Genomic DNA, 20,703 nt, shown 5'->3' with positions numbered 1-20,703 from the left:
TCAAGTGTCATGGCCACGGTATGATGTCCCCCAAAACCACCGCCCTCCGAACCACCCACCCTCACTATAATTCGATACACACACACACACCAATAATGGAGAAAAGGGGGCATTGGGGTGAGCTGCAGAGCCCGATGGCCCAGGCATCTATCCGGACCACAGTCTCAGTGGAGTAGCACTCTCATTTTTTGCGCGTAAAGCCTGTCTTCCCGGCACGGCGGGGCTCGGAGGACCGAGGGATGAGTTGCAGGAAGGTTATAGGACGAGCAACTAACTCGAAGAATAAGCTTCCAAAAACAGTCGCAGCAGAAAGTTTAAGCATGCCCAAAAAACATAGCCCTTATTATTATTATTATTATTATTATTATTATTATTATTATTAATTTCCTACTATGTGTGATCAACCTCCAGCTTATACCAAGACTAGGATAACAATCTCCTTCCACCCTGATCTTAAAAAAAACAGGATTCACTCCCTAGAACTCGACTCCTGCTCGTAAAAGGAGAGGTTAACGGCATTAAATGGCGCAGAGGTGGGGTGTATTCCCCTCTGCGCATAATGAAACGTCCAGAAACAGCATTTGGGAGATTATTTAGATGTCTCGCCTTGTTTGCTGTTTTTCGAAGTAATTTGGGGGATGCGGCTGCGTGACTGGAAACCGTGTCAAAGTGATGTTTTAATCTCATAGAAAAGTGTATTAAAGGACAAGATGTAATTTATGGGAGATGCTCCGATGGGGGGAAAAAGAGAGATTGGAGTGGATGATCCTCCGCTCTCCGGTGAACCCCGTGTCAGATGTATATTGAAGCCTGGGTGGTTAATCTAATTTGCAATAACAGGGAATGGCTTGGAAGCGGGAAGGGGCGGTGGGAGAGGGGGCAGCGGCGAGGAGTTAGCTCACTTCTCCTGCCTTCAGTCGGAGGTTTTTCCTTATCAGCTTGTCTTGACTGGACTTTGATGGAGGGGTGTCTTTTCTACTTGGAGGGGCCGGCCAGGCAGGCGACAGAAATGCGGTTCGATGGCACCTCGTGCGAGGCATCAGTGCTCGAAATTGCCCTGGCATTTCCTTCCAAAGCAGTGGTCGTGTCTCATCCTTGAGAACGGGACGCAATAACCGTCCTTTAAAAAGTACCCGGCTTTTTTTTGTTCTTTTTACAATATAGTTGTTGTTTTCTTAATTTTCCTACTCAAGGCGTGCCATCCTATGAGAGCCTGAAACATTTAATGTCACAACAATATCGTTGCAGCAGGGTGGGGGTATGGAATCCTATAAATCACTATATATATATATATATATATATATATATATATATATATATATATATATATATATATTAATTATTCTGCTCATGTTATTATTATTATTAGTCTTAAAGGTGTTGTTGTTTTTCTGATCAGTCAGAGCTTAGAAAGCATTACTGATTGGGCTGTCTAGCCAGAGGGTGTGTGTTTTTTTGGTTGGGGGGGAGGTGGAATCCGGAATTAGCCACGGCTCTTTCTAAGCAATTCTGGTCCTCTCCTATTATACGTGTATCCCTTTAACAACACAAAGACTCAAAAATTACAACTCTTGAGGAATGGTGTGTTTTTTTTTAAGGTGCATTCAGACTGTTAATTACAGGGGTTTGTGTCAATGGAACTTTATCAATGACCCGTTTAATTCTGCTGTAATTACTGACAAAATAAGACAAGGATGGATCACAATAGAGAATATTTCTCTTTCAAAGCAATATTGTGCCGGGAGTCTAGTTAAGGCATAATATAAACAAACAGCTTATAAAAGGCTCTCTCCCTGACAAAGCGTGACGAAAGGGTGTGCTCCAACCTTGCAGAGGGAACTTGCATTCCAGGACGCCCATTGGAAGGTTCAGGCCTGGTTACACGTGCTGAGCACACCGCTCCCAGAACAGGGAAGAGCGTCTGCAAAAAGCGCCAGGCTTGTCCTCTTCCCAACTTCCTAGCAATCCCGCCTCTTCAAACCGGAGGCTGTGAGAGCGGCGGGCCCCGGGCCCCGGAGAAGAACGGGGCCCTTTGTGCGCATAGATCGCCAACTTCGTTCTCTGCCATAATTGCGGCTCAAAATACGGGTTGTAATGTAGCCATTTATATTCGTGCAACGAAAACCACCGTTGTAGCCTTGCTTGTCTTTTCTAATGTTAGCGTGCCAAGCAGAATTGGAGGCAGTCAGAACAGCCGCTCCTTAACCAGTCGCTCTCAAGGTGCCCCAGAATGCATGGAAAATAGATTTTTATCCGAATTGCGGGTGGTTGGGAGGGAAGTGTATCAGCTGGCTCGACAACATCTAAACATCGGCTGGTTGTTTTTATTACAGGGCAGAAAGCACAAATCCATGTGTGCTACTAGACAGCATTCCTCTGGATATTGTAATTAGATTCATAGGTTCATCTAAAACTGTTTTTGTCGTTGTTGTTAATTTCGCCTCAGTGTAGCGGGCAGGTCTTTAATTATTTTCAGTCCCGAACGAGGGGATTAAGAAGGAAAGTCAGCGCCCCTTCGCCCTCTTTGGCGATTAATAATAATTTCTAAAATGCAAAAAGAATCCGCAGCTGAATTTTGTCTCTACGAAAAGGGAAACTGATCTTAAACCAATTCCAGTTTCCACAGGCGTGGGCACTTCCTTTCTGATGCGCCCAAGTCGCTACTGTTCGTATTACCTCAAATGTGAGGTTATTTATATTCACTCGCTTTTCCTTCCTTTTGAAGGAGGAGACCAAACGCGTCGCTCGAGGGAACGCTTTCCCCTAGATTTCGGGGAGCAGAGATGTCAACTTCTCTTCAGCTGCGAGACACAGCAAGTCAGTTTTGTCGAGGGATAATGACAAAATGTGGGCAGACGACGTGGAGAAGCTGCTCTTCAGGTCTCGCTAATAGGCACGCGGGGTTGCATTTCAACCCCAGCGCGAAGAAAACAAACACCAATTGCAGGGACTTCGAGATCCGAGGAGAAAGATGTCCCGATATTGGGAGTGACCAGAATTTGGTCCTCCCGGTGACTCCATTTCGTCCTCGGGAACTTTCCAGGGGGCGGCACAGGGCAGGTTGGAGAGAAACATTTCCTGCGCGAAGTTTCAGCCCTTTCCTCTGCCTCCCCCCGCCCCGTTTCTATCCTTTCATTCATAAACCTGGTGGTAGCTATAGACGCGGCTTGAATATTATTGACGTCTCTTCCCTCAACTGCTCCCTCCGTTAACCCAATTACAGAATCCATCAAGAACTGTGTTGAATTATCTCTTTTCCATACAGTATCAGCATTAGCCTAATTAAAAGCTATAATGTCTGATATAATGATTAAATCGTTAGCTCTGCTGTAGGGAAGCAATATTTTGTTTTCCCTTCAATTAGAAGCTGATTGAGGTTTTTCAGAACAGGTCAGCTGTGAAATTTGAATTATATGTGTGAGCACTGTTCACAGGGGTGAGCCCCGACTCGAAAGCTCCAGAGATTCTCCAAACGCTTTCACCCAGTGAGCTGGGAAGCAACAACAACAACAACAACAACAACAACAACAACAACAACAACAACAACAACAACAACAACAACATTATAGCCGCTTTGCCTCGGGGGTGAGAGGGGGCTCAGGAATCTGCAGGAGAACCGTCAGAGTGGGAAGCCTTTGTGAAAGGTGAAAGGGAAAGAACAGGTTCACCTTCTGGAAAAGATTCCCAAATCACAAATAGCTTGTGAGTTTTGAAACTCTTCACTGAGAATGAGGATCACGACTGGCCCTGCTTAGATAGCGTGTGTCAACCCCCTAGGTCTTTTGCTAAGTGGATTAGAACACGCTTCTTAAAATGAAATTGAGAATTTGAGAAGACTCGCTTTGGGTTGACTTGGGGGAATTTGCGCAAGAGAGCGGAGAAAGCTCTCGGTCGGAAGTTGCAGTAGAGTAGGGTGGGGGAATCGGGGCAGGAGCCAGTGGGGAGCCAGTGGCGTGAAGCAGGAAGTCCTCAAACACCCTACCCCCATCCCCTTTCCCCACTCCCCCGCTGCAGAATCCGGAGCCCAGGTGTAGCCAGCAGACGGCGATCGCAGCCTGCGCTGCTGAGCCCGGATCCCCCGTCCCTCGGCTCACTCGCAGCAGCCTCGGGTCGGGCGCTCCTTCTCCAGAAGGGTCTCCTCCTCTCCCCCCGTTTCCTCCTAGGGGACTTGCCGGTGCCTTTCCAGCGTGCGCAGCGCCAGCTCCTGGCTAGCCAAGGAAGCGCAAACGGCATTCCCCAGCTGGACGCGCTTTGCGCCGCAGTCCCCAAAAAGAAGCAGGCAAAGTAGGCGAGGTGGGAGAGGGGCGGGTGTGGGGAGTTTCCTTTGCGAGTCGTCCTCCTGATCTCCCAGAAAACTTAAGAGATTAAGGTATCCTCAGACCAGCCTGGATCTCCCACCTTCGACGCACCTTGCTGCAGAATTTAATCGCAGAATTAGTTGACTCGTTCAGCCGCCAGCTGTCATGTTTAGGGGCCGTGCTGACCATACACGTGTGAAGCAGGCCTTGTATAATGTAGGCAATGTTCATTTGGAGAGCGAGCGAGCCTGTTTCTCAGAAGAAGAAAACAAACGGGGGGAGAGGGAATGAGGGGGGAATATTCCGTCTTTTTCAAGCTGTTTTCCAGAAATGATCTTGACCATGAGATCTTGCCACCAAAGTGGCTCCAAGGGTACTCTGTGGGCTGGTTCACGAAAGGTGCAACTCACAAACCAGCAGTATCGCTAAAAGTTCCAGGGAAACGTAAGTAGGGCTACCCTGAGAACAATCCCGAATTTGATTGTTGGATTGGATTGATCTGGACCTAAAGGAGGCCTTCATTTCCGAGAGCAGTTTACTCGCAATGGACAGGATTTGCCTCGTGCCCAGGGCCAAACAAAATCACCGCCACCAAGCAATCCCCACAAGGAGCTGGCTAGCCATTTCGGATGGAACTTTTTCTTGGAGTACCCACCAAATTCTGGTTTGAGCCACCAGAATTGTTCCGCCAGTGGATATTCTGTGCTCTTTTAGGGTTGTTGTTTTTAATGTACTGCTTTATTAAATGGTTGTGAGTTTTGCATCTTAATACTGTAAATGGCTCCCAGGCGCCTCTGGCTGCGTGAAGCGATATGTAAACCTAATAAACTAACACTAAATTAAACCAAACGGTCGTTTTCATCAGATAGGCACATCTGGCATAACATCACCTTACTTGGTTTTTTAAAAAAGAAAGAAAAGAAAAGAAACACTTTTTAAAGCATTCCTTTTAAAAAGCGTATACAGTACTGCCTGGCTAGACACTGTAGGTTCCTAGAGGGATATTCTCCTTCGAGGTCGGGGAGGAGGCTCACCTGGCTGGACCCCCTAGTTGAAACTTTATAGGCTCTTTCACTGTGAAGAGGCCACACACTGGAAACAGCCAGGCGACACCACCGGCCAATGAACGCTTGCAGGTCAGTGCCGAACCTCTTTGCATGCATCTAAACAAAAATATCTTCCCCACCCGATCAGCTAGACTTCTACTGGGTTGAGCCGCCAGGATTGATGGATTAGTCATGCAAGGTGGAAGGTTCCAGGACCGGACGGATCCTCACCGTGGTCAGTGGGGGATCACTCGGAGGGAACTATGCACAGGATCGCAGCCTTGAAACTCAAGGTTGCACTCCTCCAGCTATAAACGGGTGGTCAGGCCCTTTCAGAGGTCTAGAGAGGCCCGAGTCACTTCCAGGTTTGAGTTGTAGTTTCAGATAGGTAGCCGTGTTGGTCTGCCATAGTCGAAACAAAATATAAAAAATTCCTTCTAGTAGCACCTTAGAGACCAACTAAGTTTGTTATTGGTATGAGCTTTCGTGTATCTGAAGAAGTGTGCATGCACACGAAAGCTCATACCAATAACAAACTTAGTTGGTCTCCAAGGTGCTACTGGAAGGAATTGTTTTATTTTGTTTCGAGGTTTGAGTTGGTTAGAGCGCCGTGCTGATAATGAACAAGGCTGCAAGTTCGATCCCTGCATGGGACAGCTGCCTATCCCTGAATGGCAAGGAGTTTGGACTAGGATGATCCACAGAGTCCCTTCCATCTCTACAATTCCATGATTCTGTGATAATAAAAACAAAGATGGCAGCAGCGGGAAAAAGGACCCAAAACAGAGCGAAACCTCAGAGATAATCAGCACCTGCTTTTCAAGCTGAGAAAGTGTGTGTCGCATTTTGGTCCAATGTGCATAAACGTAAGTTGTGAAACTTACCCAAAATTTAACGTGCCTAAATCTGAGGCCACCTTTGAGCTTAAGGTCCTGGGCCAAATGGCCCTACACGCACACACACACACGGGCGTGCGGATGGTGTGGACCACTTTTCTACAGGAGCAAGTTACACTGCTTCCAAGGCAGGTCTAAAGACTGTCCATGCATTCGGATCTTGCCCGTGTAGGGATCTCGGCACCAGGTGCCAAACCACACCGGCTGCCTACTTGGCACGCGCAAGCGCTGTCAGTCCCCTGCCGCTTAGCAAAAAGACATGTGCAGCCATCCATGGTGAGCGCTGCTAGCCTTGGCCCCGTGGTAGCCTCTACCACGCCAAAGGTTTTGACTGCCAGCATTGGAAAGTTGGTTGATATGTTATTTAAGAGTTTAAATTGACTCAAAAGGCAACCTGGGGGTAATGCCAGGTATCCGTATTGATAAACGAATGGCCGAATTCTGCAGCCTGGTCGCATGCATGCATGCTTACTCAAGAGTATGTTCCGTGCTTTTTAATAATATTTTTCGAAGCATATGAGCCAACTCCTAGGGCCCCCAATAAAATATTTGAGGGGGCTAAGCCCCCCCCCCAAAGTTTCTGGACATTCAGATGGTGTGTGCCGCATCCTGTGACAGATTTTGCAAGGCGGTGCTTACCTGCCGCCGCGCCTCCCCCCCCCCCCCCATTTATTATTCTAGTTGGCACCCTTGTTTCGAAGTAAATGCTCAGGGGATGGCCATTTTACACGAAGCAGCCAGATAACAGGCAGTTTGGCTTCGCTCTGTCAGTAACTTTTCGGGTCTCAGTTTCTCGTCTGTTAAAACGGGAAGGGCGGCTGTCTCACAACCTCATGAGCCTGTTGTGAGGATCAATGAGAGACGCACTTTGCTCAATAAACAGGTTGTGGGCATGTTTATTCGGAAGTCAAGCCCAGTTTATTGAGCGAGTTTACTTCCAAGACTGTGTGGGTTAGATTGGACTCCGTCCTGTATCGCTTTACATTGATGGAATGAGTGGGTGTTTGCATCGACGACATTGGCTTCATTGCCCCATAAATGCACTCAGTATTTTCTAAACAATTACTATTATTATTTATTACACAACTTCTACACCAATTGCCCAAAGAGGACAAGCCTTTCAGTGAGTAACGACAGAGACAGACGGCCACTTAAGAAATCCTGTTCTATATTTATTGCTGCATTTCTCAAGTCAAATCTTAGGCAATCTGTCTGTAATTGGCTACCGAAGTTCAAAAGTAGGAAAAAATATTTTCCACTCCTTAGTTAGCTGTTGGTTTGATTCAAATCTCTTCCAGAGGACACGTACACACGCTACAAGAGGGCCAGTGGCGTCTCTGCCCTGACCACACTGGTCTAATATGGTTCCCACCAGACTTGATCTCAGGATGCTTCGAATCAACGTCTTGAGGACTTCTCCATGCCCCATTTTAGGCAGTGGCAGTAGCAAGTTCAATAGCGACATTTTAAAAACAACAACCACGCTCAGTGGCACCTTGTGTTAAATACTCCGCTACCCTGGAGTGCCCTCTGCACTAGAGTGGCATTTGGCTGCAGAGGATAAACTTCAGCGCCTCATCGATCTTCTGAGCCATCGCGTGTAAATCTAGATCTTGTTCTCTTTGAAGTGGTTTTGGCCTTGCAGGCTGGTCCACGGTCACCCAGTGAACCTCATGACTGAGTGGGGATTTGAACCCAGATTTCCAAGGTCCTAGTCTACTACACCACGCTATACCTAAGGGGGCCTGCCCCATACCTTTAGTGTGTAAGGGGGAAGACGTGTGCCAGGTCTTATTCCGAGAGTTGTTTTTTTCTTTTCTTTAGCTTCAGATATTGATTTCTAAACGCCATAACCTGGTTAGCAGTTTCTGAGCCCACGGATGGCCTCGATTCTATTGTGAATGTAGACCGGTGTTAACAGCGTTAGGGAATGAGTTCGCAGTTATTTCATGTTTCTGTATATTCTGTATTGTTTCATTTCCCTTCTACTATTTTTAATTGTTGCTTTTTACTGTGGACCTCCTCGGTGAGAGAGGAGAGAGAAAGCGCAGTAGCCTGCCAAACAGATGTTGCGCTACGTCCAAGGTCTGTACTCTTGCATCTGATGAAGTAGACTGTTGCCCAGGAAAGCTAATACCTCAAGAGAACCTGCCAGACTTTTAAGATGCACTTTTGGCAATTTAGCGTCCAGTCGTGTGAAATGAAGATGACAGGCAGCATGAAAGGATGGCCGTAGGCATTATAAGAGAAGCCCTTTAAAGTTGAAATATTTTGCAGAAGAAATGGGCGGGGAAGAGAGATTGGACGGGCGCAGCCCTGGGGATTAGTTAACGTGTCATTCTATGAAAAGGAGTCAAGAGGGTGTCTTGGTCTATTACCTTTTGCTGGTGATTTGGTTATTACGCGTTTGGAATATTTACTGGTATATAAAGTAACTGCGACTGATTTAATTGCAGTCTCTTACCACGCTTGGAAGCATAACATATCAATGCATTTCTGATAGCCCTGTTGCAGCAAAGACAACACAGTCGGGTTGTTGACTTCTTGAAATAAACACCCAACAAATCCTAACAAATGTATTGTGGCATGGATTAGAATCCACTTCACAAGATGCATCTTCAGTTAAGTTATCATCAGTTGGCAGGTCTACTTACATACATGATAGGGGAAAATAAAGAATAAAGAGGGTGCGGGGGAAACATTGAAAACTGTGGAGTCAAGGGAAAAGTGCAGTTTACCCTATTCAACGGAAGTATCTTCTTAAGGTTTTATTTTCAATTCAAGCGTTGTTTGTTATACAATTCTGGTTTAGAGTGAGGGGGCCAGAAGTTCTCAAAAGTCAACAGAGGTGAAGAAACATATTCAGATGAGGCAGAATGATCTCCCTAGCTACATATATTTCAAGAGCTTGCTGTGGAATCCTAAAGCTTATCTATTCTGGAACGATATATACATGAATCAGTTCCAAAAGCGGGGGAAATGTGTGGCAGAAACATAAACTGATCTCTTTAAGTCCTGCCCCCTATTTCAGGCAGGCACTAGAAAGTAAGACCCACAGAGTTATCTCCACTGGAATTTCCTTCCAAGATCAGGACAGTCCCCTTTACATGGCATGTAAGCTGGAGGGCTTTGTTGATTGAGATTGGGCGCCTGGAAACCCATGAGTTTTTGTACAGATTTCTCATCAACTTCTGTAGGTACAATGCCTGTAATCTGAGCCACACATTAAGGTAAAGGTAAAGGGACCCCTGACCATTAGGTCCAGTCGTGGCCGACTCTGGGGTTGCGGCGCTCATCTCACTTTATTGGCCGAGGGAGCCGGCATACAGCTTCCAGGTCATGTGGCCAGCATGACTAAGCCACTTCTGGCGAACCAGAGCAGCGCAGGGAAACGCCGTTTACCTTCTCGCAGGAGCGGTACCTATTTATCTACTTGCACTGTGTGCTTTCGAACTGCTAGGTTGGCACACATTACAAGGAAGCAAATTCTATTGACATCTACAAGAAAGAACTTCTGTTCCAAGCATTGTGCTAGGATATGGGGCGTCAGTTCTCCATTCTTAAAACAATCTTCACTACTTGGAGACCTGTCTCCTACTGGGAAGTTGAGAAATCTTGACTGAGGACCAAGAAGTACACGAGAGCATTACGTTTCTTAAACACCCCCGTTCCTTTAGTATCTTTCTTAAACACCCCGTTCCAAAATTGCCCAATGGTAAACCACACTGATGTCCGTGGGACATAAATGACAATAAATATTCTTAGTTAGGCTTCAACCTCTAGGCCCTTACTTGGGAATGGGGCTAGCTGAACTCACCTGAATAACCATGCGTAGCACCGACCTGAATGTTTCATAGTGTAGTTTCAAAGCAGCTTATACTACATTTTATAAATAAATGCCTACTACGTTTTATAAATAGTGATTTCAGATTTTAAACTTGACACACATCCCCATCCTAAACATATTAAATTGAAAGAATTTCCAGAGAGGTAACCCTGTTATATATTGCAGAACACCAAGGACAAGTCTTGTGGCACCTTAAAAATTGCCCAACATTGTCTCATGACTCACGAAACTTTATGCCACGATAAATCTTTAAGATACCATAAGTCATTGTTGATACTACTTCAAAGTAGAGTCCCACTGATCTCAATAGAACTTTCTTCCAAGTGAGCTAAGATCGGAGAGTCTTTTTGGTGAGATTCTTACACACAGATAAAGATATGATAAATATTGAAGGCTTATTAAAATGTTGCCCTTCCCAACACCCGCCCAGAAAACACCTGCGCGTCAAGATACACTAGCAGAAAATTATATTCCTTCTCAGCAAGCACAAAAGGCATAGGAAACAAACAAAAAAAGTTCCGTAAAGGAAAGGAAGAAGCAGAAAGGAAATTTTACAAGGTTGAAAAAGTCCAGTAGCTTAAAAACTAAATAACTTCTGCCGGTCCCAAAAACGTCTGTCGCTGCTGCTATTCCCTCCCCCGAAATGAATTCTTTGCAGCTAAACACGCCACGGTTCCAGAAGATCAGGCGGACACCAGGGTGCGCGCGATTTAAATTCAAATAATCTTTTTGGCGTGAAGCGCATCTTGAACCGGTTCGAATTGGCATATATATGCCCTCGGAATTTTATTTTATTTTTCTCCGTTACGGCCTTTGCTTCCTAGTAGACGCTTAGTTCGGTTCGGGTTATTTTATTATTTATCCGCGTTCATGGTGGCTGTGTGTGACCCCTTTCGTGGCCCCCCCCCGGAAGGCTCCCCATCCCCGCCCTGCTCCCCCCCCTCGCCCTTCCCCGCCAGTTCCATAATAGTTTGTACTTCTCACCTCCGGACGTCACTCCTCAGTGCGCCATGCAAATAATCCCCCGCCGGCGCGCTCCGATTGGCCAAGGCAAACTAATTTAATCCCCGTTCAGTGCGCGGTGTATGGCTGCTGGGCTCTTCTCTCGTGGTATCTCTCGGCTGCTCCTCCTTTCCCGATTCCTCCCGGGCTAGAGGAGGGAAACCACAGAGAACAAATTACTGTGCAAGTTCTGCTGCCTGCCTGGGAGCTCTTGGCTTCCCCCTCCCCTCGCTCTCGCACCCCCTCCCGCGCGTCCTTACTATTTTCTTCCTTTTTCCCTCACTCCCCCCTCCTCCTCCTCCCGCTTTTTCTTGTGATTTAATTACTCCTTTCTTTTATTCCCCCCCCTCCCGCTTTTTTTTTTTTTTACGCGTGGTGGAGGCGGCAGAGGGGGAGGGGGATTTCCTGTCTCTTCGCCTCTGTTCACTTGGGACCAGCGGATGCGAGTCACACACGCTCCCTCCCTCAACTCTCTCTCTCTCTCTCTCTTTCGCTGTGGAAGTTAGCGGAGAGAGGGGGGGCGCGCGCATTAGATCACTTCAGCCGCCGCGAGAAGGAGGGGAGCGCGGCTGCCTGCGTGTGCGCGTGTGTGTGTGCGGGAGAGGGAGAGAGGCGCGCGTGTGCTGAGCCGAGGACGCAGGAGAGCGACGAGGGAGCCCGGGCGCGCACTTCCCCGCCATCTCCTCGCCAAAGTGGATCGGCCAGACTTTCTTCGCCGGCGCCGTCTTCCGCTTCTTCCCCCCGAGCCTCCGCCCGGCACCTGTTTGAGCCGCTTTTGAATCCAGCTGGACGAGAAACCGGAGCGCAACACTCTTGGAGAGGGAGAAAGTTTTGCCCGCCCGAGGAGATTCCCGCGCGCGCGCTTTCGCGCTTTCCTCTCTGAGCGCAAGAAGAAAACAACTTTCTCCCCCACCCAACCCCAGCACCACCACCACCCCTCCTCACTCTCGACCGTCGTGGTGAACTCTTATATAATTTACTTCTCCTCGGCACCTCCTCTTTCCCACCCGGACTCGTCCTCCTGGTCGGTTCCCGCTCGTGCGCTCTCCTCGGCGCGCCGCTTCTTCGCCTTCCTGCGCTCTATGTTTTGACGCTGTGGAGCCTGGTGGCCCCCGAAAGCTGCGCGAATGTATAGCATGATGATGGAGACGGACATGCACTCCCCCGGCGGAGCCCAGGTCACCACCAACCTCTCGGGCCAAACCGGAGCCGGGGGAGGAGGAGGAGGTGGAGGAGGAGGCGGCGGCGGGGGCCCCAAGGCTAACCAAGACCGGGTCAAGAGGCCCATGAACGCCTTCATGGTTTGGTCTCGGGGCCAGCGCCGGAAGATGGCCCAGGAAAACCCCAAGATGCACAACTCGGAGATCTCCAAGCGCCTGGGCGCCGAGTGGAAAGTCATGTCGGAGGCCGAGAAGAGACCCTTCATCGACGAGGCCAAGCGGCTGCGGGCGCTGCACATGAAGGAGCACCCGGATTATAAATACCGGCCCAGGAGGAAAACCAAGACTCTGCTCAAGAAGGACAAGTACTCGCTGGCCGGAGGGCTGCTGGGCGCCGGCGGCCCCGGCGGAGGCCCTCCGGTAGCCATGGGCGTCGGCGTGAGCCCGGCCGGCGTGGGCCAGCGCTTGGAGAGCCCCGGCGGAGGCGGCCCCGGCGGCGGGGGAGGCGGCGGCGGAGGAGGCGGCGGCGGGGGCTACCCGCACATGAACGGCTGGGCCAACGGCGCGTACCCGGGCTCGGTGGCTGCGGCGGCGGCGGCGGCGGCGATGATGCAGGAGGCGCAGCTCGCCTACAGCCAGCACCCGGGCGGCGGCGCCCACCCGCACGCCCACGCGCACCACCCGCACCCGCACAACCCGCAGCCCATGCACCGCTACGACATGGGCGCCCTCCAGTACAGCCCCATCTCCAACTCGCAGGGCTACATGAGCGCCTCGCCGTCGGCCTACGGGGGCATCTCCTACGGCGCGCAACCCCACCAGAACTCGGCGGCGGCTGCGGCGGCTGCAGCCGCGGCAGCGGCGGCCGCCTCGTCCGGGGCGCTGGGCGCGCTCGGCTCCCTGGTCAAGTCCGAGCCCAGCGTCAGCCCGCCCGTCACCTCGGCGCACTCGCGGGCCCCTTGCCCTGGGGACCTGCGAGAGATGATCAGTATGTACTTGCCCGGCGGAGAAGGAGGGGACCCGGCGGCGGCGGCGGCAGCCGCGGCGGCGGCCGCCGCTGCCCAGAGCCGCCTGCACTCCTTGCCACAGCACTATCAGAGCGCCAGCACGGGGGTCAACGGCACGGTGCCCTTGACGCACATCTGAGCCGAGGGGAGGAAGGGCGCACGGACGGACGGACGGACCAGCCAAGGGGCGCGGGGGCGCAGTGGAGGGTGTCGCGCTCTCTCTCCTGGGAGCCCCCTCGCCACTGCTGCCCATCTTCCCAGACCCACCCCCCGCCGCCCCCTTCCTTTTGTACAGAACAACAAGAAAGAGAGAGGAGATGTTTTGATGACGTTGTAATAAGAATCATAATAATTATAATAACAAATATTCCTAATGGTGAGGATAATGAAGAGAGAAGGTAACAGATTGCTCTAATGCTGCCCCCCCAGTCCCTCCCTCTCTACCCTAAGGACTAGTTTCTGAAACTGGGGGTTGGCGGGGGGGAGTTGGGTTGTTATATTTTCCTTCGGTTGTTGTTGGGTTTTAGACAAACCGTCTGTGTTTTAACTGAGTTTTTTTTTTGTACAGTATTTATCATTCACCCAGGAGCCACAATGCGTTTATATTTGCTAAAGCGGGGGGAGGGCAAAAAAGACAGACATAACTATAATTGTTAATTATTCAAAGATCTAGGCGACGCCAACTTTTCTGCCACACAGAAGCACTAACTGGTCACTCTTTGAGCCGCTTCTTGTGAAGACTTTTTATTGCCTAAGGAAAGCAAAGATGTTGGGGAGAACTGTTCTCGTTTATAACACAGTACCAAGGGATGCAAATCCAAAACCACGCTTAAACTCTTCTTCTTTTTGTAGTTCTTACGAAGCGGGGTTCTTTATTTTTTCTTATTTTGTTTATTTATAAAAACATTTTTTTTTTTTTGCAACCAGCAACAATATTCTGGATTTTGTAAATGTTTATTACGTCTGCATTTTTTTTCTTTTGTTAACTATTTTTTGTATTTTTTTTTCTTCTTGTAAATGCATTGTGGAATAATTTTAATTAATTTTAGGCGTTACAAGGGAATTCATAAATGTGTATATAGTTTACTAAAAAGGCGTTTCCGCTAAAAAAGGAAAACAAATAAAACTCTAAAGATGCGTTCGATTCTGAGTTATATCAATTTCAAAGTGAAAGTGCAACCAGTAAATCCAAAATGTACTAATTCATGGCATGCCTTAAAAACTAGAGATTGGAAATTGACTATATGTATAAATATAACGTGAAATATAATAAGGTCAGCAACCACACAAATCCCTATTTGGGTTTAGACTTTTCACAGTTTCTGTGATCGCGAACAACAACAAAAAGGGGGAGAAAGTTTTTTTTTAATGGTGTAGTTTTTGGATATTATTTTAATATCTGTTGAGTATTGTTAAGGAAGGCGACCGATTAAAATACTTTCCATAGCATTCCTTGTTTATTTTGTTTATTTCTGGCACTGGCTTATTGAAACATCTAGCTTACAGTACTAAGTTTTCTGTCTTAAGTTAGTGAAGCGGTTTTAAATAGGTTTGGACGGTTCTCTCCCCCTTCTTGGCCCTAAGGCTAGATATAACTCCAACATTACTGGACTCACCATGTTTAGGCTAGATACAATTATGATGCTGAATACTGATTAGACATAAAAACTACCAAAAACTGTTTCTGAACAAAGCCACAATTTTGGGCGGGTGGAGTGGGGTGGGGAGTCTATCTCTTGTCCCAGCACTGTCTTCTCTTCTTCGGAATACCAAGGAACCTTGTTTGAACCGTGAATGCTGTTACACTAAAATGATGCATTTGTTTGTACGGATATCCTAATGTTGTTTAATTGCATAGAAATTTGATTTAAAGTGACTTTCTCCGTTGCCTGATTCTGAAGTGGGAAGTCGATATTAAACTTGATATAACAGTAAAGACACAGTTTAGGCTACATTTTACAATTATTGTTTCAGCTTTTTTATTTATGGCTATTGAACGAAGGCGGGGGGGGGGTTGGGGGGGGGAGAGGACTCTGTGAAGTCCAGAGCGGAAACAAAGCTTAGAGCAAAGCAAATGAGTAATTGGCTTCCTGTGTTCATTTATGTATATCAGTTGGCTGCAGCTCCCGAAAAAAACTTGCCCCGGAGCAGCCACCGTTGGTTTTCTTTGAAGTCCTTGGGCGTACTCCAGGTTACTCCAGAGTAAAACCACCCGCAGATGGCAGGCACTGCTCCTTACATGCTCCAAACACATTACCTGGAAGTAAGCTCCTTTGGTTTCAATGGATCTTTTATCGAAGTGATCTGTTAAGGCCTGTAGGCTGGGCTATTCGGTCTCTGCTAGAAATGGTTTATGGGGATTATCAGCCTTCCATATTCGTTTGAATTACTCATCCTTGGAAGTGGTCGCCAACCTTCGTTCCCAAATAACGCTGTTGGTCTCTGTAATACAACTTATTATTAGCCTTCCTTTCACCCCTTTTGATATTTTGCTAGGCCCTCTTTTCCTGACTCCCTCGCTCTGCAGACCGGCGTCTGAAACCCTTGCCATGCTCTTTGGGCGAGTGTGTGGTTTGCTTGTATCAGATCCTGCCCTTTTACAGCAATCCAATCGATGTTGGACTTGTGCATTTTTCTCCCTCTGCCGCTCAATCTTTAATAAGGAGTTTGCCACAAAGGAAAATACCAGCAACCGGGCATCGGTGAAAAACCATACCCGTTTCTTCAATGCACATGCGCCCACAGATGTTGGCGAGGTGTGTGTGCCAATCCAAATTTCTATACATATATATGAAATGTGAATAATCCTTTATGGGTTCCAGTTACCACTCATTTAAGTGGCTGTTGTCACACACAGAGGTCCGATTTTTGGAAATGTAATAAACCATCAGGTATTTGTGAAATCTATCTGCGCTTCTCTTTGCACGCAAATAGCTCCAACAACTTTTCTGGAAGGAAGGGGGCGGGGGAGGGAGGGAGGGAGAGAGAGAGGCAGAAGGAGTACCAAAAAGACTTCACATTCTCTGTTGTGTTTGGGGAGAGGAGTTCTTAAAGTCATTTTGCTTGCCCCTTAACCCTCGGTGTCCTATTGCCTACAGCGCTACCATTAACTCGTGCCAACTAACACCCACGTTCAAATGAACTGCAACAAAACTTTTCAAAATTTACTGTTATTCTTGTTATTATTATAATAATTAGCAACACAGTCTAGGCGAAGTTAAAATGCGTTATATGTTCACTGGTTTAAGTGGTGAAGATTTAAACGTGTGCTTAACTCTCTCAATCAAATCAATGTCTTTGGTTAGATTGCGCCTCACTCCATAAACCAGAATCAGAATGATTATTATCCTCATTTAGTTGACTTTGTTCGGTGCTTTTGTTATTCTTATGTGCATGTATTTGCTTTGTTGTTTTTTTCTTTCCACGGAGAAGCAGGTCAAATAATAACCTTCATAAAACCTTGTTCAAAAAACCACAACGCAACCAGTTAAATGTAAGGGTTTTAATTTTATTTTATTTTTAAGAAGAAATCATTAGACCTCCTGGGAAGCCACATGCCTGAATAATTTAATATGCAAAACTACATAAAGTTTTAAACGGTTTCCTGATTTAAATGCTTTATTTTTCATTTTGAGATAGAGAATTGTTCGCCCTCTGATTTGATCATCGGATCTGCTTCTGGTGTGTGGAAGATTTCATTTATACTGAACGCACCGTTTTCAATACTGCTTGGAGGTCATTCCAGATACACTTAGCAAAGTGTATACAGAGCGAAACACAGGATGGGGAATGGAGGGCTTGAGGGAGCTGCTGGCCGGCCGCTTAGTATCCCTACATCTAGCCTTTGCACCCTCTCCCTCCAGGGTTTTGGGAAAAGCCAAAGCAACCCCCAAACCCAGAACTTAAATCACAAAACGTTGGGCATTGACCTGCTGATTTGCGCTGGCTTGGAAGATTAGGGCTGCGGGTGGGCAACTCTGTTTCCGCCGAGTGCTTAGAACTGGCAGCACATCTCCCAAAAACAAGCATCAAGTCTACTTTCAAGCATCCCTTCCCCCCAGCAGAGGAGGAGGAGGTCCAGCAAGGCCATGGACCACTGCGCATCCTGGGCCCTCCCTGGCCCGTTCAGATCTTATCTTGGCCAAGTGGGAGGCGGGAACACTCCGAGATCTGCTCAGAGAAGCGTGAAGGGCCGGCCCAAGGCCTCGCGGGCCGCCACACTCGCACAATGGGCCCCCAGGGGACGCCGTTGCGGTTGGGGGAGCAGTTTGGGGAGATGGCGGGGGCTGGTGGCAACCGATCTGCCCTTTCCCGGCTCTCTCGCCAAGCCGCATCGGGCCCCTGAGAAGAACAAGAGGAAGGAGAGGGGGCTGAATTCGGCGCGCAGTGCCAGTTGTCTCTCGGTCCCCATTGCCATACCCTCCGCCAGGGGCAAGGCGGCCCACGGAGTTGCTCAGAGTCCAGATAAGTGGGAGCTCAAGAGTCCAGAAAAGGCGTCGGAAGGAAGCTGGCGTCGTGTGACACCAGGATACCCCGGCGTGGCGTGATTTAGTGGGAGAAATCGGTGTACTGTACCTTATATAAGCGCTATTTTGTTTTATTACGCGCCAATCCTCCTAGCCCCATTTCGCTTTAACTGATGAGCCTAGGAGGCACTTCTATTTTACTCTTCCTGCCAGAGTGTCCCCCACTTCACCCTACGCCTAATTCTTTCTTCCATCGCCTCTTTCTTTCTTGCTCACCGCTTAGGCTCTGAGAGTTTGTTATGTTGCAGTCACTTCTGCCCCACCAGACCTGCTCGGGGAAGCAGGCGCCTCTGGGGAAAAGGAAACTCAGCTTATGGCGCAGTGAGATCTCCCTCCTCTTGCTTCTCTTTTTACCCCGGCGAGAGCCAGATAGGGACTGACTTGTAAGCCGCGCCAATAAGTTCGTTTTAGGGATTTCGAGGTGGAGAGGGATTTCGAGCTGGAGAAGCAGGCCTTTCCCTTTCCCTCCAGAGAACCATCCCTGTTTATCTAGCCATCCTGGACTTCCTGGACTGGGATTTTCCTCCCCTTTAACGCAGTGCTTCCTCTTCCTCCATTCCCCGCCGTCGGCATTTCAATTTTACCCTTCTAGGGATAATCGGTTTCGCGCGTCCCGGAGGTCTGGCCGGATGGGCGCACGTGTGAGCTCAGGCGTTGGGACTTGGGCACAAGGGGCGCAGGGGGAGGGGGAAGGACCCGATTGCTGATCATACAGCAACAGTTAGTTTCGAGAGAATCCCCCGGAAACTAAAGGACCTGAAGCTATGGCTTTCAATGGCACTGTAACAGCAATTAACTTTTGCTGGAAGCCGAGCATCTTTAACGCTGTGATCTAGGCAGCAGTTCACGTCGATTTAAACGCTTCTCACTTGCATTCATTTTCTCCTCGGGTTTCCAGAGGGTCCTTATGGCTCTTCCTCCTTTAGGTCTTTAAGTCCCCCCCCCCTCTCTCTCTCTCTCTCACACACACACACGGGCGCGTTGCTTCAGGAACCAGAACCACACACCCAAGTATTCCACTTTCACCCTCCTCGCTTTTGTCCTGGACGGTTCTCCTTCGTTCCTCTTTAGTTACTCCTTTCTGCCTTGCACCTCCACACCCGGGGTACATGCTTTAGTGTGGTTTAGTCACCCTGTAAAGATGAAGGTGGTTTTTTGTTTTGTTTAGGGACCCCTCGTTTTCTCCAGAGGACCTACAGAAACGAGGCCTTTCTTCTCGGGAGTGGTAAGGAGGAGCGCCCGCCTGGGCTCCCCGCGGCTGGACGGCGCCCCTGAAGCTGGTGGCGCGGAGCTCCTTCCCTTGGGTGTCACAGGAGCGGGTGGGGATGGAGGCCGTCCAAGTGGAGGGAAGCGGAGCGAATAGGAGAGGGGAGTCCTGCGCGGGGAGGGGAAGGGAGAGGCCAGAGTGTGTTTGGAGAGCGCGGGATTAAGCGAGGAAGAGAGCCCTGACCCCGGGATCAGCGGCTAGTCAAACCTATTTACAATCACCCGGCAGGAGAAGCGCTGATGGCTCCCGCTGCTGCCAGCGGCCTGCCCGGCAACAAGTGAAACCCGAGCGCCCTGCTGCGCTCGCCAGGGGACTGAGCCAGGAAGACCCAGGCCGGCTCTCTGGCGGGCTCGCTCCACCGAGAGGAGACGCCATGCCCTGGCGAGAAAGAGGCGCAGGCGTTTGGGCTGCTGCCCTGCCTGGATGTGGCATGGAGGCGGCTGGTGCTTGGTAGCCCTGCACTTTGGAGTGGCAGCACCAATCTTATTCACGCAGAGCTAATTTCTGTGGCCCTTTCCAAGCTTTCTCTTTCGCCTGCTTTCTCCCAGCAACCCAGAGAGCAGAGGGAGGGAGAGACATGGCCGAGCAAGGAAATCAAGACACGTTTCCCCTCTTCGAAGCACGACGAGGCTGAGCGCGAGTTCACACGTGCTATGCCTCAAGGGTGGCTTGCAAGTGAGAAACAGGCTTCTCCTCTCATCAGACCCCACAGACCAGGTTGGGAAACCTGTAGCCCTCCAGATTGTTGGACTACCCCCCCGCGCCCGAATTGGTCGTCGGACCAACGACACCTAGGGGGGCACTGTATCCCCACCCCTGCCCCCGACACAGCCTGCCATCTCTGATTCAGCTGTGCTTGGGTCATTCTTCAGCAAGGAGGCTGCGCCTATGAATAGTTATCCCTCGAAGGCCACATGGCCGTCAAGATCTTGCACCTCTCGCCCTAGAATGTAAAACACATCGACACGAATGTATGTCCCGCATATAATGATATCACTCTCTAGAAAGAGACATCAGTAGAGACATCATCATCATCATCATCATCATCATCATAATAGGGCGAGGGCAGAAACATATCAGAGACTTTGGGAAGTTTCTATAATTGAGGGGTGGTTTTTGGCAAGTAATAACCTACCTTCCCCCCATATATAAATTTTATCTCTTTTATGTTCTGCTAGTCCTAGGCCCCCTATTTCAATAAGGCAGGAAATATGGAGTGCGTGTGTCGGCGGGGAGGACGTTTCCAGAAACGAAACAGTTCCCCTTAGGGGCTTAGCCAGGATTTTTTGGAGTGGGGGGAGGACTTTTGTGGGAGGGGGGTTAGAGCCGAGCTATCCGCGACGGAATTGGTTAGTTAGTTATTTTTATTTGTTTACTTGGCCTTTTGGGGGGGGGACCTTCCCCCTTGCACCCCCCTGGCTACGTCCCTGGTTCCCTTGCCATTTGCGTCGAATAACCAGTGTGGTTGTCTTGGGGAAGGCCAGCGGGGATCTCTTGTCTGGGCACATGAGAAGGCTCCAAAGAGAGTCCAAATCGCTGGATCAAACAAGGCCAAAAAGTCTAACAGAGGCTGCTGAAGCCTGGGTGGAATCTTCTGACAAACTCGCCAGTCCTGACCTCTATCTGCCTCGAGTCATTTGGGCAGGCATCCCTG

General features: G+C 49.0%; 1 protein-coding gene and 1 long non-coding RNA gene across 4 annotated transcripts in view; one reads left to right on the top strand and one right to left on the bottom strand.

The window, feature by feature from the left end:
- LOC309339879 overlaps window positions 1–20,703 on the bottom strand; it is a 227,136-nt gene that overhangs the window by 54,636 nt on the left and 151,797 nt on the right. For all 3 annotated transcript variants that reach the window (XR_014155599.1, XR_014155600.1, XR_014155601.1), the window contains exon 3: window positions 11,072–11,237. This is a non-coding gene — a long non-coding RNA (uncharacterized lncRNA). The remainder of the gene's footprint in view (window positions 1–11,071; window positions 11,238–20,703) is intronic.
- SOX1 (SRY-box transcription factor 1) lies at window positions 11,246–14,705 on the top strand. The gene has a single exon (XM_081858238.1). The coding sequence runs from the start codon at window positions 12,217–12,219 to the stop codon at window positions 13,393–13,395; it is 1,179 nt and encodes a 392-aa protein (XP_081714364.1). The 5' UTR covers window positions 11,246–12,216; the 3' UTR covers window positions 13,396–14,705.

The sequence above is a fragment of the Podarcis erhardii genome (assembly GCF_964252035.2).
Source record: "Podarcis erhardii genome assembly, chromosome: 4".
Lineage (NCBI taxonomy): Eukaryota > Metazoa > Chordata > Lepidosauria > Squamata > Lacertidae > Podarcis > Podarcis erhardii.
Note: the sequence above shows the minus strand (reverse complement) of the source record. Positions and strands in the feature narration are given on the sequence as shown.